The following is an 18,522-nucleotide window of genomic DNA, read 5'->3' as shown; positions in this document are numbered from 1 at the left end:
TTGTGTATCAGTTTTCATCCTTTTTAATTTCAAAGTAATCATAATTATAATTTTTTGTTCATATTAATTTAATTTATATTAAAATAATTTAATTTTTAACCAAATTTTGACATTCTAGACATGATAAATAATTTTGAATAAAAGAATAAAATGAACGGAGGGGCAATTTATAAATGGAAAAAATGAAAAAGGCAAAGCAAATAGGCATTTCGCATGGGGGCCAGGGGCATTAAAGAATGAAGGTGGACAAAGACTGACTGCTGACGAGCGAGGGGAAAGATAAAAGGATAGAGCCGCAAGCCCTCAACTTGAACACACGCACATCGAGAGAGAGAGAGAGAGAGAGACAGAGACAGAGAGAGAGCTCAAGCCCTCAACCTCAGGCCTGTGGTTTTATATGCAAGTTGTGGTCTTAAAAAAAGAAGCGTAGGACACTAAAAATTCGGCCAACCAGAAAATTCTGGTTAAGCAATGGCTCTCAATTGCTCTCTGGCCTCTGCTTTCCAGTTGGTGGGCCTACAAAAATATTGAGTCAGACACATAATAATTCACCACAGTTCCATAGAGAGAGAGAGAGAGAGAGAGAGAGAGAGAGACCGGGCCATACATGTATGGGAACGCCAGGACCCGCTGTTAAGAGAAGAGAAAAGCCTCCAAGGAGAAGAAAGAAGAAGAAGATTTAAGAACAATAAAGATTTCATTTCTTTCTTTTTTTCCCCTTCAATTTTCCGTCTAATTGACTTTAAGATTTTTCCTTTTTTTTTCTGGGTTTGATCGATTGATGGATTTTAGGCTGGCCAGTGCTTGCATCAGTTTATTTCTTTGGGTTTATAGGATTGCAGGTTTCACTGGTGCGTCTTGTGATTGCTTGTTCATTTTTGTAGGTTCTGTTTGTTTATTGGAGTTGAAATGTTGCAACTTTTGTTAATTGTATAAGAAAATCGAGGTGGAAAATGGAATCACAAAATGGGTTTTATGGCTTTTTTTTAATTAGTCTACACTTTCAACTGAAAACCATTATTTTTTTGTAGGCTCAGCTAAGTGCAGGTTTAGTTTCATCAGGGCGTTAATGATGCTTCAAAAAGTATATATGTTTCTCATTTTCTTAGCTTTTGGTTCCTGCAATTTTCGTTCATTTCTTTCACTTGTTGATTGTATAGGAAGAGTGGGTTGGATTCTACTGTATCTGTCCATACTTCTAGCAAAACCCTCACGAAGAATTTGTATTACTTTAAGAACTCTGCGTGGCTGATAGAGCAATTTTTAGTTGTGAATCTAATTTCTGCAGTTTTGACTCATTAACCTTACACCTGAGTATTTACAAGGGTTCTGCAGACGTAATTTTGATGCTTTTGTATAATTTTAATATAGAACTGATATAGATTTGTATGCCGTTCCAGGGTAATGCATCGCTTTCTTCCAGTTCAGCTTGGATATCTGGTATGTTGTAGTTTATCTACACAATCAGATGGGAAAACTGTAGTTAAATTGGAGTTGCAATAGATTGGTGGATTTTAGCAGCCTCTGCCTGTAAAGATTCCAAGTTTAATATTCTTCATTGCACTGAAAATCCGAAACTTGAATCCAATCGGTTCATTGCAAATATGATTGTGGATTCTGGTGTTTTTTTTATTGATTGGGATTTAGTAATTAAGTGACAGAGAGCATACGAGTGGATAAGGTAACAGACAGAGGATTCCTCTTTAAAAAGGATGATATACTAAACTCTAGGGATGGGCTTGCCTCAAGTATCCTCTGGCGGCATTGCTGAGGAAGTGGCAGTATCTCTGAGCACATTGGTGCCAACTCCACCCCGGATTGTTGGTGTAAGCAGCTGTGATTTGAGTGGGATGCGGGGAGGAAATCTTGGTAATAGAATGCAGATGGATTTTCAGTACTTTTCTTTTGGAGATATCCAAAATAAAACCATTGCGGATCATAAGAATGGTTGGTTAACTCATAAAAGTGGAGAGGATATTCAGACACTTATTCCTAGGATTGTGGGTTTTGAATCAAGGGGTTTGAATTCTCCTTTTAATTTATTTAATGAAAACCAATCTGTGTGTACGGCAGTTAGTAGTACTGATGATGCATTTGAGTCTACTGGGTCGCTAGTCAGGAAGCGGTTGCTATCTCCCTTGAGTGGAATGCTTCACCCAGAGCAATTTAATGGTAATTCCCTAGACATTGGTGACGGCACTTACAAGACTAACTTCTGGAGTGGCAAAGACAATTATAAAGTTTCTGTATCACAAGAGCATAAGAAAGCTCATATTGGTGGTTCTAATTATTTCGATTCTCCAAACTTGTGTACAACTTATCTTCCAGAGTGGAAGAATTCACAGGATGATAACTATGGGGCAAATTCACAGGATGATAACTATGGGGCAAACTCCATTTTCTTTTTTGATGGTCCTGTGCTTGAGAACAAAGAGCTGACTTCTTACAATCAAGTTGTTTCACCACCTGGACTTAATAATCCTGAAGAAACAACAAAGGTAAGGTCCCAAACTGGGGCAATTGCAATATCTGTGAAAAAGGCAGTATCATCCTCCTTGTCATTGTCTCCTCTTGGTCCAAAACTTCCTGAAAGAATAAATTCTGCAGGATTGTGCAGCAACGTCTCAAAAAAGTTAAATGATGATGAATACTTGACCTTCAAGGACATAGAACAGTCACTTGATGGAACTTTCCCTGGCATTTTATCTTCCAAGAAGCGTGAAGACTCTAGGATGCTGCATGAATCATTGCAAGATTTTGATAATTTGCAAAAGTTAGATGTTCTTACTTCAGAGATTACTACTGATGTGTTGCAATCATGGAATGAGGATTCAAACCTTACTCCTCCACGTGTCAAATTGAGTAAAACTCTTAGTGGATTGCCCATTAGAAGGTCCTTGGTTGGTTCATTTGAGGAGTCCCTGTTATCTGGTCGGTTATTATCTGGTAAAGCTTGTCAGGTTAGCTCGTATCTTATGATAGAAGGTGCTTTTCATGTTTTCTATAAATACTGAATTATAGATTTTACTAGTGTGTGTGATTTTTCTAATTCCTTTTTTTTTACTTTTATCATTTCTTGTACTTAGAGAATTGATGGCTTCCTTGCTGTTCTTAATGTCACTGGAGGGAATTTCTCGCCACAATCACAGAAACTTCCCTTTACAGTAACTAGTGTAGATGGAGATAACTATTTGCTATACTATTCATCAATAGATCTAGCAGGGAATATGCCATCAAATAAAGGTAGTGGCTCGAAAATGAGAAGGAGCCTAAGCATTGATGATTCGCAAGCAGAACAAACCAGGCTGCGCATTCCTGTGAAAGGGCGAATACAGTTGGTAATTTAATCCCTTTTTCTCTAAATCGGTATGCTGTTGAGTTGTCCTGCCACCCCAATCAAAATTAGAAGAGGAAAGATCAGTGCATTTTATCTAATGGAAGTTTTATTGCATCAAAGAATTTGCTTTTGTCACTTCTTGCCTTTGTTGGAGATAAAGATGTTGAAACTCATGGTTGATTAATTGATTTGCCAGTGGACTTGATCTCATGGGTCAAGTGGGTTACTCAAGAGCATGCAAGAAAAAAGGAATGAGTATTAGAATTGTGAGGAAAGGAAAACTGAATCAAATTGAATTAACAGAGCTGAGCTCAATGTCTTAAATACAGGCAACTAAGCTAACCAACTAAAGTGGCCAGAAATAACAAACTTCCTAACCGAGCTGATTGAACTACAACTGAGCTGCTAACTAACTAACCAACACAGTAACAATCTAAGCTGAAATAAGTTACAATAAACTGTAAATGCCATTCATTCTCTGCATGCTGTGGTAAAAATGAGGGAAAAAAAAAAGCTAAGAGTTTTCACTTCTTGATGCCATTTTCAACGAGAGATTTGGGGAAAATGTGTGCATTTGTCTGTCTGGTGGTGAATTTTGGCACGTACTTCACTAGCAGTTGTTCTATACATTTTCATCTACATTTATGTATTAGTGTATCTGATGGTGCTTTAGCTCAAGGGACATACTGACAGACTGGATTGGTTTTGGCAGGTTCTCAGTAATCCAGAAAAGACACCTATCCACACTTTCTTTTGCAACTATGACTTAAGTGAGATGCCAGCTGGTACCAAGGTAAGTTGGAATGAAAAAAAATTTATGTAATTATGCAAGTGGAACTTAGTTTCACTGAAAGACTTTAGAAAATTTACTTCATAGCTTGACTATAAGGTACATGTTCTGCAGCTATAAGAGTTGATGGCTATGTGATTCTTTTATGTCATTCTTTGCATTTGCTTCTACTCAACTCAACTCAACTAAGCCTTTATCCCAAAAATTTGGGGTTGGCTATATAGATTCACTTTCTCCACTCTAAACGATTTTGGGTTAAATCCTCAGAAATTTGTAAATTCTTTGCATTTGCTTGTTTCATTAAAATTCTTAGCATTTGGATGCTTGATAACTTTCATTCTTCATGGGATATATAGATGAATTGTGAACATTGATTTTCTTTCTTGGGGAGAAAAATCTGTCTGGTGAAAGAGAAGCATTTTCTTTAACATCTTTGACATTGCACTTTTATGATAAGGAGGGAGAGTATAAGGAAATCTGCACGATTTATGGAATCAAGAATCAAGCAGCTGAGACCTGACTAAATGAATCTCTTGTTCGTATTAGTTTTAACTTTTCAGTCAGACTGTACATTAGATACATTATGAGCTCTGCAATTTTTTTGGCATTGTTATGGTTCAGAAAAAAAAATCTAAAATATTCAACAAAAATGCTTTATGTGATATTATGTATAAAATTATTAAGGTGTTTTCTCTATGTTGAAATGGATCAGTTGCATAATTTAAAGTGCATTGATTGAAAAATAGTGTCATATTAAGAGATGAAATCATCTTATATTTTTTCTGTACGTTGATTTATTTTCTTCCGTTGTTTGATATTTAACTAAAACTTGTTGAGATTCCAAAGTAACTTTTTTTGTTTCTTCTTTTCTGTTTCCCCCATGCATTTTTTCAACAGACATTTTTGCGCCAAAAGATCACCTTATCCTCGTCTGGACTGAATGGGAGGAACAGAGATTATGACATGAAAAGTGAAGTTGAGCAATCTTCAATCCCACACAGTAGTCATTCTTCAAAGTGTGGGAGGGAGACTTCAGACTCAAAGGGACTTGATGCTGAACATACAATAAGATCTCCCAACCACAGTAGTAATTGTATAAATACTGGTGCGGAGACCAACAGCCCTCCAAATTCAACCAGTGTATTTGTAAGCAAATCTGTACATAGCCCTTCTAAGGCCAATGAAAACACCGCTGGAGCTGGTGTTCTGCGTTATGCTCTTCATCTCCGGTTTTTATGCCCTTTTCCCAAGAAAAGTCCAAGGTCAGTCCGAAGGTGCAAATCTGACCCTTTATCTGCACCCACAGGAAACAAGGTGGACATAGAAGGGGATCGCCGCTTCTACTTGTGTAGCAATATGAAGGTGGTGTTCCCACAACGCCATTCAGATGCTGATGAGGGCAAGGTAAGTTTTGCGTTTCCTTAAGAACTTATGCTATAGAAATGCATGCTTCAATCTGATTATTGATGTCTTCAATGATGCTTATTTATGGCTGAGAATTTGTGGACAGCTGGCATATGCATGAGTTATCGTGTTCATATAATGAACCACCAAAAAGAAGGAATTAATAGATGGCTTCTTCTGTCATGTATCATATAGTAATGATGCTTAATTTTTTGGCTGAGCATTCATGGATATATGGCATATGCATGACTTGCAGTTTCTTTATCATGTTCATGTTATCACATAAAAAAAAAAAAAAAAAGAAAAGAAGAAGAAGAAGAATCAATAGATGGTTACTTTTCCCTGAATGCTATCACAATCTTTTTGGTTTTTGAATTGTATTAAGGGCTCTTTCCAGCTTGATGAGTAGCTGAAATCGTTTTCGCCTGATACAGCCTAGCTAAATTAAAGTATCTAGGTTCTTTTTATGGCCAAATGCATCTTTCACTACTAAATTTGTACTTCGGAAAAAAAAAAATTTATCGCACACCTAAATTTGTAATTTCATAACAATTCAACACAATTTTACCCTGTTAGTAATGCATTCTATGCACGCTTTATTGAACATGTGAAGATGAGTAAGCCCATCTGGTGTTGCATAAAATTACGTCATTTTTATCGTCCCTATATAAATGATCATTCTTTCAAGCCCTAAACCTAAAGTAGCAACTGCCTCCCTCTTCCTCTCTCATTCCATCTCAACCTTTCCTCTATTTCTCGTCTCTGGCCTCTCCCCTTCCCCTCATCCAGCAAGCACAACATCTTCCCTTCCCTTTCCTTTCCCTTCTTTTTTTGTTCAGTAAGTCCAAAGAAGAAGCCTGACCAGCCCCAAATTGAGCATATTTAGACATCACATTTGTTTTTCAGTGGCAGAATTTCTCTTACCAACAGCAACAGTGACAACTCTTAAAGTCTCTCACTGGAAATCTATGTCGATTCAAAACTTGAAGCCAAAACCCAAGAACATGACAACAACATCTATGCACCAATAGTCTACAAAGGAGAGAGGAAAAGAAGAGGGATTTTAGTGTTTTGTTTTGGGATTGGAGAAAGAAAAATGAAGTGATTTTCAGTGTAAAACTGTACTTGGGGATTTCTTTTTTCTGATTTCTTTCTTATGATTTTTGGTGTGTTTATGATTTTAGTGTTTCCTAATTTCTTTCTTGTGATTTTTTTCTTTCTTTCATTTCAGTATTGAGTGAAATAAAATGTCCTACTTAGAAATGTGACTCTTCATTGTTGATCAATTGTGATTATATTGAATGAAAAAAAATGTTGATATGCTATAATTTGTCTACCTTTTTTGTGTTTGTGATTTTGCAATTTGGATTGTGATTTGCATGTTTTGGGAGCTTCATTATTTTGGCAGAAAGAGAGAGACCAGAGAGAACATGTAGATGGGAAGAGAGCACAAGGTAAGATGAGAGACACTGAAAGCACTAAAATCATAGAGGGAGGGACGGAGGGAGGGAGGGAGGGGAGAGAGATGGAGGGCGAGGTGAATGAGATACTTAGAGGTTTAGAGAAGAGTAAGTACACAAGTAAAGTTGCAAAATCGGCATAAAAAGAGTCCACTTGTCAGATTTTTGACAAGTCAAATGCATAAAACACATTGCTGATAGGGCAAAATTATATATAATTGTTATGAAATTTACAAATTTAGTGGTGTGATAGGTTTCATGAAAAGTTTAGGGGTGTGATAAGTTTGTCAAAAAATTTTGGTGTATGATAGATTGAAACTTACAAGTTTAAGGGTCAAAAGTACCTTATTTTTGTTCTAATGGTATCCCTATAATAATAAGGAAGACTTTAGAGTTAAAAAAAAAAAAATGAAGAAGAAGAAGCAAACTACTTCTGGACTTAGTGGTTGATGTTTCTGGGTCTTGCTAGGGAAAGCCATTTTTCATTCATTTGTACAATTTGAGGCATCAATTATTGTGCTCCGGTCAAGAAAATATCAGAATCTTAACCCTCAACACTGTTTGAAGGCATTCATTAATTACTTATTTACCTACTATTGATGAAGTTCTGGATGCTACATTCCGCCGCCTTCCTGACTGATGAAACATCTCCTTTTTTTTTATTCACATTGCAGCTACATGTAGAATATGATTATCCATCGGATCCCAAGTACTTTGACTTTTAAAAGGTATCCTCTCAATTCTCAAAAGTTGGTTATACAAATATAACTCTTGTACAGATGTGTACATACAATTTATTGTCATCCTCTGATGGGGCAAAAGCTCCCATTTTATTTGTACATATTTTTCTTTTTTTCTTTCAAATAAATCAGATGATCTAATTTGATAATCATCATGTTTCATTGGCCTTTCTTTACCGATTACTTTCAGACAAATTCATTACTTTCTCTGGACTGCATTCTTCTTTATTGTTATTATTATTGTATCAGAGCTGAAAAGAAAATTGGCTCCTAAGTAACATAAACACGTAAAGAAATGAAAAATTAATATAACAAATTAAGGCATACCTGAAAACAAAAATAGCTATAAATGACGTTCCATACATCAACCTGGAACAAATTACAACAGGGAGACTAATTAATAACGAATGACTGCATCTTCTTGCTGATAAAACACTATTCCTTGCACTGTTCTACGCTAGTTAGTTTCTCAAGGATGTGTGAAATATGTTTGGTTGATCTTACACTAAATTCCTGCAAATGCATGCTTACTTTTCATAGGGAAGCTTTTCTATATCTACTCATTAAAATGGCTAAAAAAAATGGACACAAATTTAAATTCCAGCCATAAGAATAATAATCTCAGTTAGTCAGTGCTATTAAGCCGTCTGCCTCGTCAAAAATACTTGAATATTAGACTGAAATTGAATCATTGTGGCTTCTTTTTCGTGCTCTTTCCTTTTCACTATCCACTTCCCTTCTGGTGTCTCCTTCTTCTTTGAGCAAAGTTGTCATTTTCGTCAAGTTATGATGATTTAGACATTTCCTTATTGGACTATCAGAACTTGTACAAGTTGAATTGGTTATTGCAGTTGGTTGTTGATCATTATTTATGCCCTATCCACCATGGAAATCAATGCATTTTATATTCAAAAATATATAAAATTTATCTGAAAGAAATCTCCATTTTTATAGGGAAAATAAAAAGGATAAGAAAGAAGGGTAGGACAAGGATTGCTTGAGAAAGTGACAAAGAAATTTGTCACATTCATATTGGTAACTAAAAGAGTGTAATTACACATGAGGAAGTTGGGAGCCACGTGAGATTGAAAAGGAAACCCCATGGCCAAGCAAAAGGCCAAGAAATCGATCATAAGCTCTTGGAAGACAAGCCGTGTCAAACTCCTTTCACTTGCCCTGATTGCCATTTCCAGCATTATCTCATAGCTAAAGAATTTTGCAGAAGTTCTACCAATTCAAGGAAAGAAATGAAATAGTTGGATATCCTTATTGAGAGTTCATTGGTACCACAAGATTAATAAAGATGAAAGGCGAGGCAAATGGGTAGATGTGGAATTTAACGGCTTCAGGCACATGGTCTTTCTTTTCAGTTCTTGTCCTACCTAGCTACTGTGGGTGCCATAAGATTTGAACTCATGATTGGTCCAAACAAACATGCATCTAATACAAGTGATGGGTTCTAAGTAGGCACTCATGCATCACTGGTAAACTTTTTGTTTTGGGGGGCAAGACTCGAACTTGAGTATATTGATATATCTTCGGCCACTAAATTAAACTGCACAATTGTTCAACAAACTTAGTATTCAATTATTCATGGCACTTAAGAAGAAGACACTTTAAAAAATTCGTTTCTATACTCAAAATATTATATTAAAAAAAATGATTAATTGTCGCATATCATAAATGTTGACTAAACGTATATATAAACCTTTGGAAAGTTGAGAATTCGGATTTTATATTTGTTATAGTCTAATATATATAATAAAGTTTTTGATATTGAAATACGTAGAAGAAAATATAAGCATGAATCTGAACAGTAGGGAAAAATGGAGCCACAGCCTCTTTATTATGCTGTGGCAGTAGTGCTGGCAAGCAAGTTCAAATGCCATTAATGACCTTTGTTTCAATGTTAATGGGAAACATGTACAATTCAAGAGCTTTAGTTATAGCATTAAATTCTCTACCAAGAAACAAAAATATTATTATTATAGAAATAAATGAAAGAAAGAACGAAGAATCCATAAAAACCTAGCCTACAGCATTTAACGGAATGTTAAGCCTAATTCCAATATCTTATTGTAACAGGCTTTTTTCTATTACCACCAAGCAGGAAACTACTGTTGTTATTTTAGATCTTCTCTGGTCCAAGAATTTAGCAAGAAATCTATAATTTAGTGTTGTAAATTGAAAGCAGAGATTTCTGTTTTTGCGCTTGAAAAGCTTCATCACGTCATCACTGTGGCCTTGAAAGATTCCTTGCTCGTCTCTTCTATAAATACCCCTATAACCTCACACTCTTTTCATCTACCCTTTCCCATAGCCTTTTTCTTATATCTTTCCCCTGTTTCTGAGCTCTGCTTTCTACTGTCTTTTTTCTTTGAAACGTCTCTAAAAATGGAAAACGGTGAGGACAAGTTTCCAACAAGCTTGCCTTTCAAAACCCAAAAACTATTCATTGCTGCTCAGATTTGTTTGAGAAGTTTCGCTATTGCAGCCACATTTGCCGCAGCTTGGCTGACGCTCACTAACAAGGAATCCATTCATGTTGGTATCTTCGTCGTAGATGCTAGATATAGCTACTCCTCAGCTTTCAGGTAAGAAATTAAAAGATCATACACAACTTATTATGGAAGCCCACCAACGTACAAAATTTATAACACTACAATTTTTTTCTCTTCTCTTGTCCTTTGGAATCATTAATCCTATGCATTGCAGGTTCTTTGCTTTTGCAAATGTTGTTGTATGTGCCTTCTCTGTGCTGTCCTTGATGTTCCTCTTCGTTGTTTGTCGTTATGGCTCGAACCCTGCCTACTTTTTCTTCATGTTCCTCAATGATTTGGTAAACTTGGGTTCTTATTAGTTGATCACTCTTATGCCAATTCTGTAATCTTAACTTTAAAGAAAAAGTGAATATTTGCATAATATTTTCTTGCGTTTTGATTGTGACAGATGATGATGTGCTTGGTTCTTGCTGGATGCGCAGCTGCCACTGCAGTAGGTTTCGTTGGGAAGTATGGGAATAGCCGCTCAGGTTGGATGCCCGTCTGCGACCACTTTGGCAGATTCTGTCACAGAGGAACAATTTCTGTGACACTCTCTTACTTGTCCTTGATTTTCTTGTTGATGCTTACAATCACTTCTGCAAGCAACTCTAGGCAAATTCAGAAGTAGAGCTTGAATATAATGTTGCTGATCATGCAATGAAATAAAAAGCATGAAACCAAAAAAGGGGAAGATTATGGTGAAATGTGTTTCTCTTGTAAACTTGTAATGGCTGCTTAATTTTCAATATGAAAGGGAACCGACTTAGTGCTCTCTCCATCTTTTTCTATTTGTCTCTTCTTTTCTGCTGCTGCCTCCATTCCCATTTCTGGTTTCCATGCTCGGAGAAGGGGAGAATTAAATGCAGTACCTACTTGTCTGACATCTAAACAAATTAGATGCTTATTGATGAAGCTTATGCTTTACTGACTTTTGTCATCTGAAGAATTTTCCTAGTTATGTTTATTATTATTGTTGGTGAAATAGATAAATATGTTCTAAATATAATAGTAATTGAATGATATTAAAAATTAGTTTCAAATTATACTTGATATATAAAAACATTATGTCACGATTTAATCTTTATTACATAAAATAATAAATTATTAGTAATTTAATTTAAAGGTGAACCGTTATAATTTTTTTAAGAAAAATAAATTTCAGATTCCTCTCTAATAAATCCATTATTCGGCATCAATTTTAATTTGAGCTAAATCGGACCGTGGACGACACTGCACACCTATGGGCTGTTTCTGCAGGGAATTAAGAATACAAAGCCCAGTTCTCGTTTCTAGATGGACCCGCCCCTTGGGAATGGATTAAAAGATAAGCACTCCCTTTGTTTTTTTTAAGATAGGAGAGATAAGGGGGGCGTCAGCTATGGATTCGAGCGTTGTTCAACAAAGCCCAGTTTCAGTAATTGGACAAGCCTAGTTAGGTCTGCCAACAAATAACTATATTTCTTCCCAATTTTTTTCCCCTTTGTGCATTACATCACAAATTTTCAAGAAGAGAGAAAGCAAAAAATAATCTCTAATATTTTAAAAATATTCATCTACATATTAATTAAAGGTAAGGATAGCTTCTACCTTGCTGGAATCTACCTTGATCGCTGACACAACATGTCCCAAAAAGGAGATTTCTTTCAGCCAAAATTCACATTTCGACAATTTGGTGTATAGTTGTTTCTCCCTTAAAGTTTGCAGTACAATCCGCAGATATTTGTCATGCTCCTCTGCATTCCTTGAATATATCGAAATGTCATCAATAAACACCACCACAAATTGATTAAGATATGGTCTGAAGATAGTGTTCATCAGATCCATAAAAGCAGCTGGAGCATTTGTCAACCCGAATGGCATTACTAGAAATTCATAGTGGCCATACCGAGTTCTGAAAGCAGTTTTTGGAATACTCTGCTCTTGCACCTTCAACTGATAATAACCAGATCGCAAATCAATTTTGGAGAATACAGCTGCACCCTTCAACTGATCAAACATATCATCAATGCGAGGCAATAGATATCTGTTCTTTATTGTCACCTTATTCAACTGCCGATAATCTATACATAAGCGGAGAGTACCATCATTCTTTTTAACAAACAACACTGGTACTCCCCAAGGTGACACACTAGGGCGGATGAAGCCCTTTTCAAGTAGTAGTATAATGATTGAATGTATATTATTCATCTCATAGATTCAAAATTGAGTCTCTACTTCTCCAATTTCTTATTAAAAAAAAATAATTTAACTTTTTTTTAACAAAATGTAGAAAATAAAGAAATTTTGAGTGAGTCTAATTATTTATTCAAAAATTTATCATAAAGTTATTAGTGGACCATGAAATCGAATTACTATGGTAATGTAACATTAACTCAAGCCTGTCGATGATCTCTCAAGGTTCTTACTCGGAAACAAAATGGTTTCCAATTTGAAATTTTAGATTTGCATTGGGACAATCACATCAAATCCCTAGGTGGACTCAAAAGTCAAAATTATCGTATTCTTTCAGGTTCCACTAATAACAATTCTCTGAATAATGCAAGGGCTCGCTGGAAAGAGCAAACAAATTTAGGTAGGTCCTTAAACGCTTCCATTCCATGCTTAGGTAACTACCGACACAAGAGGGCTGAGTATGGCATAGAACAAATGCACATGGTCTACACCCGCTATTACACGAATCTCACGTGGAGTCTATCTACCAAACTCTACCACTCTAAATAGAATAACACAGGAATATCTATCAAAATATATTTTGAAAGTATTTCACGAAATTGACACTAGAAAATGCCCATTCAAGTATACATCAGTGTTATTAAAGGCGTGGGAGGTGTCCAGGCGAGGCGAGGCTCCCCTCTGCCACCTCGACTGAGTCGTCCCTCTTGGCACCTCCAGAGTCGACGCCTCATGCTGGCGAGGCAAAAAACTAGGCGAGTGAGAGGTGTCGCCTCTTTAAAACAGAGCAGAATCTTTTTTTTTTTTAAGATAAAAATATAAAACCCTACACACTTATCTGTTGCCGACAGAGAAAAAGAAGACAGTATCGCCTCCACCTCTAGAGCTGCGAGTCCAGGTATGTCTGTCTGTCTGTTTCTCTCACCCTCTCTCTCCCTCTCTCTTCTATTTCTGCTATCTTCTTCCTCCTCTGTCATCTTATCTTCCTCCCTCTCCTACACTTTTCTTTGGAAAACGCGACAGCACTGCAAATTTTTTTTTTCCTTTCCTTCCCCTCCTTCTTCTTTTCCTTTTTCCTGGTTGGGTTCTACAGTTCTTCCTACCCTGTTATGTTGTCCGTGTATAGCAGTCTGCCCTCTCTTTTTTTTTTCCTTTCCTTCTCCTTATCTGTGCTTGGTTTTATTAATAAGTTAATTACTTGCTATTAATTTAATTATTTTACCTTTTATTTTTATTAATTAATTATTTAAATTTTATAGATATTATTAAATTAATTATTTTACTTGTTAATTATTTAATTATTTAACATGGATATTATTAAATTAATTATTTTACTTATTGATTGGTTGATTATTTAATAGAGGTATTGTTAATTTATGGTAATTAATTTACTTTTTACTTATTATTCTTGTTAATTTGATAATTTTACTTTTTATCTTGTTAATTAGACATTAATTCTCATTAGTTGTTTATTTTATATAGTAATTATTATTCTATTGTTAATGTGATTATTTCACTTTTTATTCTTATTAATTTATTGTTTAATTAATATGAGTATTGTCAATTTATTTATAATTAATTTACTTTTTAATTGTTATTCTTGTTAATTTAATTAGTTTTACATTTTTTTGTTAATTAGTTGTTAATTTTATATAGGAATTATTAATTTAATTATTTTACTTTTTATTTTTGTTAATTAATTATTTAATTTATATAGTCATTGTTATAAGTACATATATATATATATATATATATATATAATTTTGACAATTAAGATTATAGCGCCCTGCTTCAAAAAGACTCTCGCCTCGTTTCTGGCTTAAAGCCATAAGGTGCTATGTCGCCTTTCGCCTTGATAACACTGGTATACATCAACACGTGTCCTCAGAGATGGACACTGGATCAGCAACAACATCTCTGCAAACAACTTTCAATAATGGAATTTATATTTACTTAGCTAGTTCAGGTAATAAAGGGAGTGGAATGAGAAGCCTGAGGCAATGGAGCACAACAAAACACTAATTTTCCATTAAGCAGCCGACACATTCATTTTTCAAACAACTCAAAAAGGGCAAAGGAGACCTACCTACAGAGTTGATAGTGCTATGCCTTAATTTTAACAGAGAATTTGGTAACCATAAGAGTCAGTAATAGATAAAGCAGAAGTGCTGTCTTAGACACAATACAGTACAATCAATTATTGAATTTACGATAATGGACATGGACTCCAATCTAGTTAGGTCAACAAAACAAGATTTCGGCTCTACAAGAGTTTCTCCAACGGCAGTTAAGCTACCGATGTTTACTCCTACAGCAACTTGACAATGGTATGAGCAAAAAAGAGAGAATAAAAATCAAGTAAAATTGAACACAGATAATGTACATACAGATGAACCAATAATCTTCGAATCCATGTTTCTTTGATGCAGCAATTCAAGACTTCTATGGCTGCTATGGCCTGGCAAAGACGCCCCAAAACTTACCACGGCCGAGACCGTCCAAAAGCTTCTTTGCTCCGTCTATATCCATCTCAACAAGTTTCTTCAAATGTACACAGGCACCAGCAGCGATTATTTGTTTTCTACACTTTTTAGAATGCACAACCGAGGCCAATATTGAAACAGGGTATTTCTTGTCCAAATTCTGTATCAAAGGATCTAATAGCTGAACTGTACTCACTATCCCCCTCTCATCTTTTCTAAAAATCCTTTTGTTTCCTGCATATAATACAAGACGTGACAATGCCTTTCCTGCCGCTTCTCTATCTTCGACAGCTTTACCATCTAACATCTCAATCAATGGAATAATTACTCCACATTCACCCATTTCCTTTCTTGTCTTGGTGTTGAAACCAAGTTCGTAGACAGCCATTGCAGCTGCAATTCTCACAGCCAAAACTCCACAATTCAACACTTCCACAAGCCTGACAATAAATAAATCAGAAACAAGCTTTTCTGCAATAACTTGGCTCGAAGCCAGGTGCCTCAATAAATCAACAGCAACTTCAAGACTTCTTACAGGAGGAGCTGAATCCCAGAAGTTTCTCAAGCACTCGATGCCCCCTTCCTTCACAATCACAAGCTTCAAATTCTCATCGCCTTTCACCAAATTACATAAACACCCGATTGCGTTCTCTTGGGCCAACGCAGTCCCGGAAGCTGCAAGCCCAACAAGAACTAAAATCGCATTCTCTTCTATAAAATTCTCCCCAATTTCTTCAAATACGGCGAGATTTCTCAAAACACCAGCCGCAAAAGCCTGTGAACCCGGCGTGCCCGCCTGGCAAATTTCTAATAGCGAAGAAATTCCGCCTCTAGACCCAATTGCCCTAGCGTTCTCCTTCGAAAAGCTTAAAGCTTGAAGTGCAACGCATGCTTTTTCCTTCGCAAACCCACTTCCCGATTCTAGAACCCGAAGCAAATGATTCAAAAGCAATAGACCCTCCGCAATTAAAACATGCTTGCTACTATCCACCATCGAAACCCTCGAAATTGCTGCTACAGTCTTCTCTTTCATCTCCAGGGAGCTCGAATCCAGTAAACGAACAAGCACGGGAACAACACCCTGTGCCACTGCAATCATTACATTCTTATCATCCTCTTGAAGCAACACGAGAAGGGAGTCCATGGCCGAATTCTTCCCCTCATTGCTACCAATCTGCAAGCGGGTTATTAAGTTCCTCGACTCGGCCCGCACTGCCTCCCTCTTCGAAGAAGAACCCCCTGAAACGACACTGCCTTGAAGAACCCCACTTTTAATCAAAATGTCACTGTCCTTGACATGCCGATCCAACTTGGCCAAAACGGAATCGACATCGCTCTGTGTCCGGAGCTTACCTTCTGTCAAATTAGGAGTCTGACATTTTCTAGCCAAAAATACGGCATCGCTTAAAGAATGGGAAATGGAGTGAAGTAGGTCAAGACATAGCGGGTTGCAGGTGGAAGCCGGGAAGTCTGCGAAATCGGCGAGTTGAGAATGGAGATCGGAGAGCTTGGCTCTGATAAGAGCCCATTTGCCTTTAAAGGCCTGGACTTGAATGATTTCTTCCAAAAGAGACTGTAGAAGCTGGTTTGAGACATTGATAGGATCGTTTTCTGCAATTTTCATGGCGCTCTACCGGCGTTTTAGGGATTCCAGAGAAAGAAAAGAAAGAAAGAGAATGAGGGAGACTAGGGTTTAGAGTCCGCGCTTAGAAAGAGAGAGAGGCAGTAAGATAATGGCGATGAATAGCCAGTGCCGGGTAACGACGGAGCAAAGAGCAAATACTGTGCGCACTAGTGGATGAAGAAATAATAATGTAACTACTGCAAATGCCGAGGTTCTATTTGAGACGCAACTTTCGAGCGTGGATGTCACCTGCGCATTGGTTAAAAAACATAATTTTCCCGCCAGTGATTTTTTTTTTTTGACAAAAATTGTGTTTAACTACGTGTCACTTCTCACCCACAGCCGTGAATTTTAAATGATCATTTTTTTTTAACGTTTAGCAACTCTATAATTAAGATTTGCAATAAAGAGTGTTTTGTTTCTTTCATTATTTCATTAAATTTATATAAATAGTTTAAAATAAAAATTTAGTTGTTGAGATTTTAGATAAAATCTCTTTTATGTTAATTTTAATTTTTAATTTTTTAATTCATTCTATTATTTTTATTATTAAGTGAATTATTCTTAACTCAATTAAAGTGATATTTACAAAATATTATTTATTTTATTAAAAATTATTTTAGAAATTTCTTATAAATAAAGTAAATTTCATTTCTTTTATTTACTTAAAAAATGGTAGATTATTTAAATTTTTATCAGTAAAATTTGATGCAAAATTTATATTTATTGATTAATTGCTTTTCTTTTATTTGGGATTTCTCAATAATAGAATTTAAAAAAAAATTCCTGCTGTTAATTAATTATAAAATGAGAAAATATATAATATAACGTAGCGATTATATGTAAAATATTTTATATAAAATGATAATTTAATAATGAATAAGAATGTATATAAGTCTAAGTTATAATAAATGAATATATATGCATAATAAATTTAAAAAATTTATAATCAATTTACAATTTTTTTTTTAAACATTAACTATATTTATATACGAATTTTTTTTGTGAATATTTATATACGAATTTAATTATTATTTATTTACCATTTGACATTAAAATCTGACATAGAATTTGCGGATATTATAGTAGGTTGGTGGTTAACACACTGAACCTACGCGGGTAGAAAAATAGACTTGTTAGGAAACGAGCCGAAATCGCCAGCTATCAGAATTCGGAATCGGAGGGCTAAGAATTAATAAGTGTGCGGGGTCCATTTCTTTGCAATAAAATGGCTAGTGACAGGTAGGATAGCGAAAGTTCCAAGCCTCCTCGTCATCGTGTGAGATTTTGTTAAAATTCGCATTTGCATCTACTTCATCAAAGTCACAGCTTCCCTCGAATCGCCGGATACAAGTCAGTGCGAATCACATGAATGGTGAGATGAAATTTGATAAGAGTTATTGGGCTGTGAGAGAATAATTAGTCAACGCACGGCTACTGTAACTCTATCTCTTCTTTTCCCTACCTAGCGTTTGTGAGATTTGAGATTTCCGTTTCGGGTCAAGTTCAGGAGAGAAGACTTGATTAATGTTGATAATTATAACGGAAAGGCAATAAAACCGCGAAAGCCAACAGATAGAGCTTCCACACGTTAGACCGAATTGGTACAATTTACCTTCATCAAACTAATATTAAATTAATGATGTCAATGAATTAGTAGTGTAATGATCACAAAATTAATAACATAAATATTAAAAAAAGACAATAGTAAAATAAGGGTTTGGCAGAATTGTTAATCAGCAATGAGTATTGGTTTAGCTTGGAGAATAATTTTCTCAAATCATGGAGTTTCCATATAACTACTACTTGAATTTGACTTCTCTCTGCACGCTTATTCATTACTGCCATCACCATCCTCTTGCTATATGCATTATGCATCAACACATTAGATATTGTCCAATCACAAGCAAACTACGTACATGGTCATTAACTTCATCGCTTTCGTATCCATGACCCATAATGAACTTGA

At 35.7% G+C, this 18,522-nt stretch overlaps 3 protein-coding genes across 7 annotated transcripts; 2 read left to right on the top strand and 1 right to left on the bottom strand.

Moving 5' to 3' along the window:
- The first annotated feature begins 285 nt into the window (after positions 1 to 285).
- Positions 286 to 9,289, top strand: LOC110637677 (uncharacterized). 5 transcript variants are annotated; one of them, XM_021787924.2, is made up of 7 exons: positions 287 to 851; positions 1,032 to 1,084; positions 1,401 to 2,960; positions 3,087 to 3,338; positions 4,050 to 4,130; positions 5,025 to 5,531; positions 7,666 to 7,907. In XM_021787924.2, exons 3-7 carry the CDS (start codon positions 1,734 to 1,736, stop codon positions 7,714 to 7,716), a joined length of 2,118 nt encoding a protein of 705 aa, XP_021643616.2. In that variant the 5' UTR covers positions 287 to 851; positions 1,032 to 1,084; positions 1,401 to 1,733; the 3' UTR covers positions 7,717 to 7,907. The 5 variants fall into 5 exon arrangements, with proteins under 5 accessions (XP_057996042.1, XP_021643616.2, XP_021643615.2 ...); XM_058140059.1 differs by adding an exon at positions 8,686 to 9,289 and having other exon boundaries at positions 286 to 2,960; positions 7,666 to 7,719; XM_021787923.2 differs by lacking the exon at positions 1,032 to 1,084.
- Positions 9,290 to 9,805: 516 nt separating this feature from the next.
- LOC110637679 (CASP-like protein 1F1) lies at positions 9,806 to 11,046 on the top strand. The gene is made up of 3 exons (XM_021787925.2): positions 9,806 to 10,325; positions 10,447 to 10,570; positions 10,681 to 11,046. The coding sequence occupies exons 1-3, from the start codon at positions 10,126 to 10,128 to the stop codon at positions 10,900 to 10,902; spliced, it is 546 nt and encodes a 181-aa protein (XP_021643617.2). The 5' UTR covers positions 9,806 to 10,125; the 3' UTR covers positions 10,903 to 11,046.
- Positions 11,047 to 14,573: 3,527 nt separating this feature from the next.
- LOC110637715 (uncharacterized) lies at positions 14,574 to 16,745 on the bottom strand. Its single transcript, XM_021788009.2, has one exon. It carries the CDS (start codon positions 16,551 to 16,553, stop codon positions 14,898 to 14,900), a length of 1,656 nt encoding a protein of 551 aa, XP_021643701.2. The 5' UTR covers positions 16,554 to 16,745; the 3' UTR covers positions 14,574 to 14,897.
- Positions 16,746 to 18,522: the final 1,777 nt, after the last annotated feature.

Source organism: Hevea brasiliensis, chromosome 17 (genome assembly GCF_030052815.1).
Source record: "Hevea brasiliensis isolate MT/VB/25A 57/8 chromosome 17, ASM3005281v1, whole genome shotgun sequence".
NCBI lineage: Eukaryota > Viridiplantae > Streptophyta > Magnoliopsida > Malpighiales > Euphorbiaceae > Hevea > Hevea brasiliensis.
The sequence above is the reverse complement of the archived record's forward strand: the minus strand, read 5'-3'. Positions and strand labels throughout refer to the sequence as shown.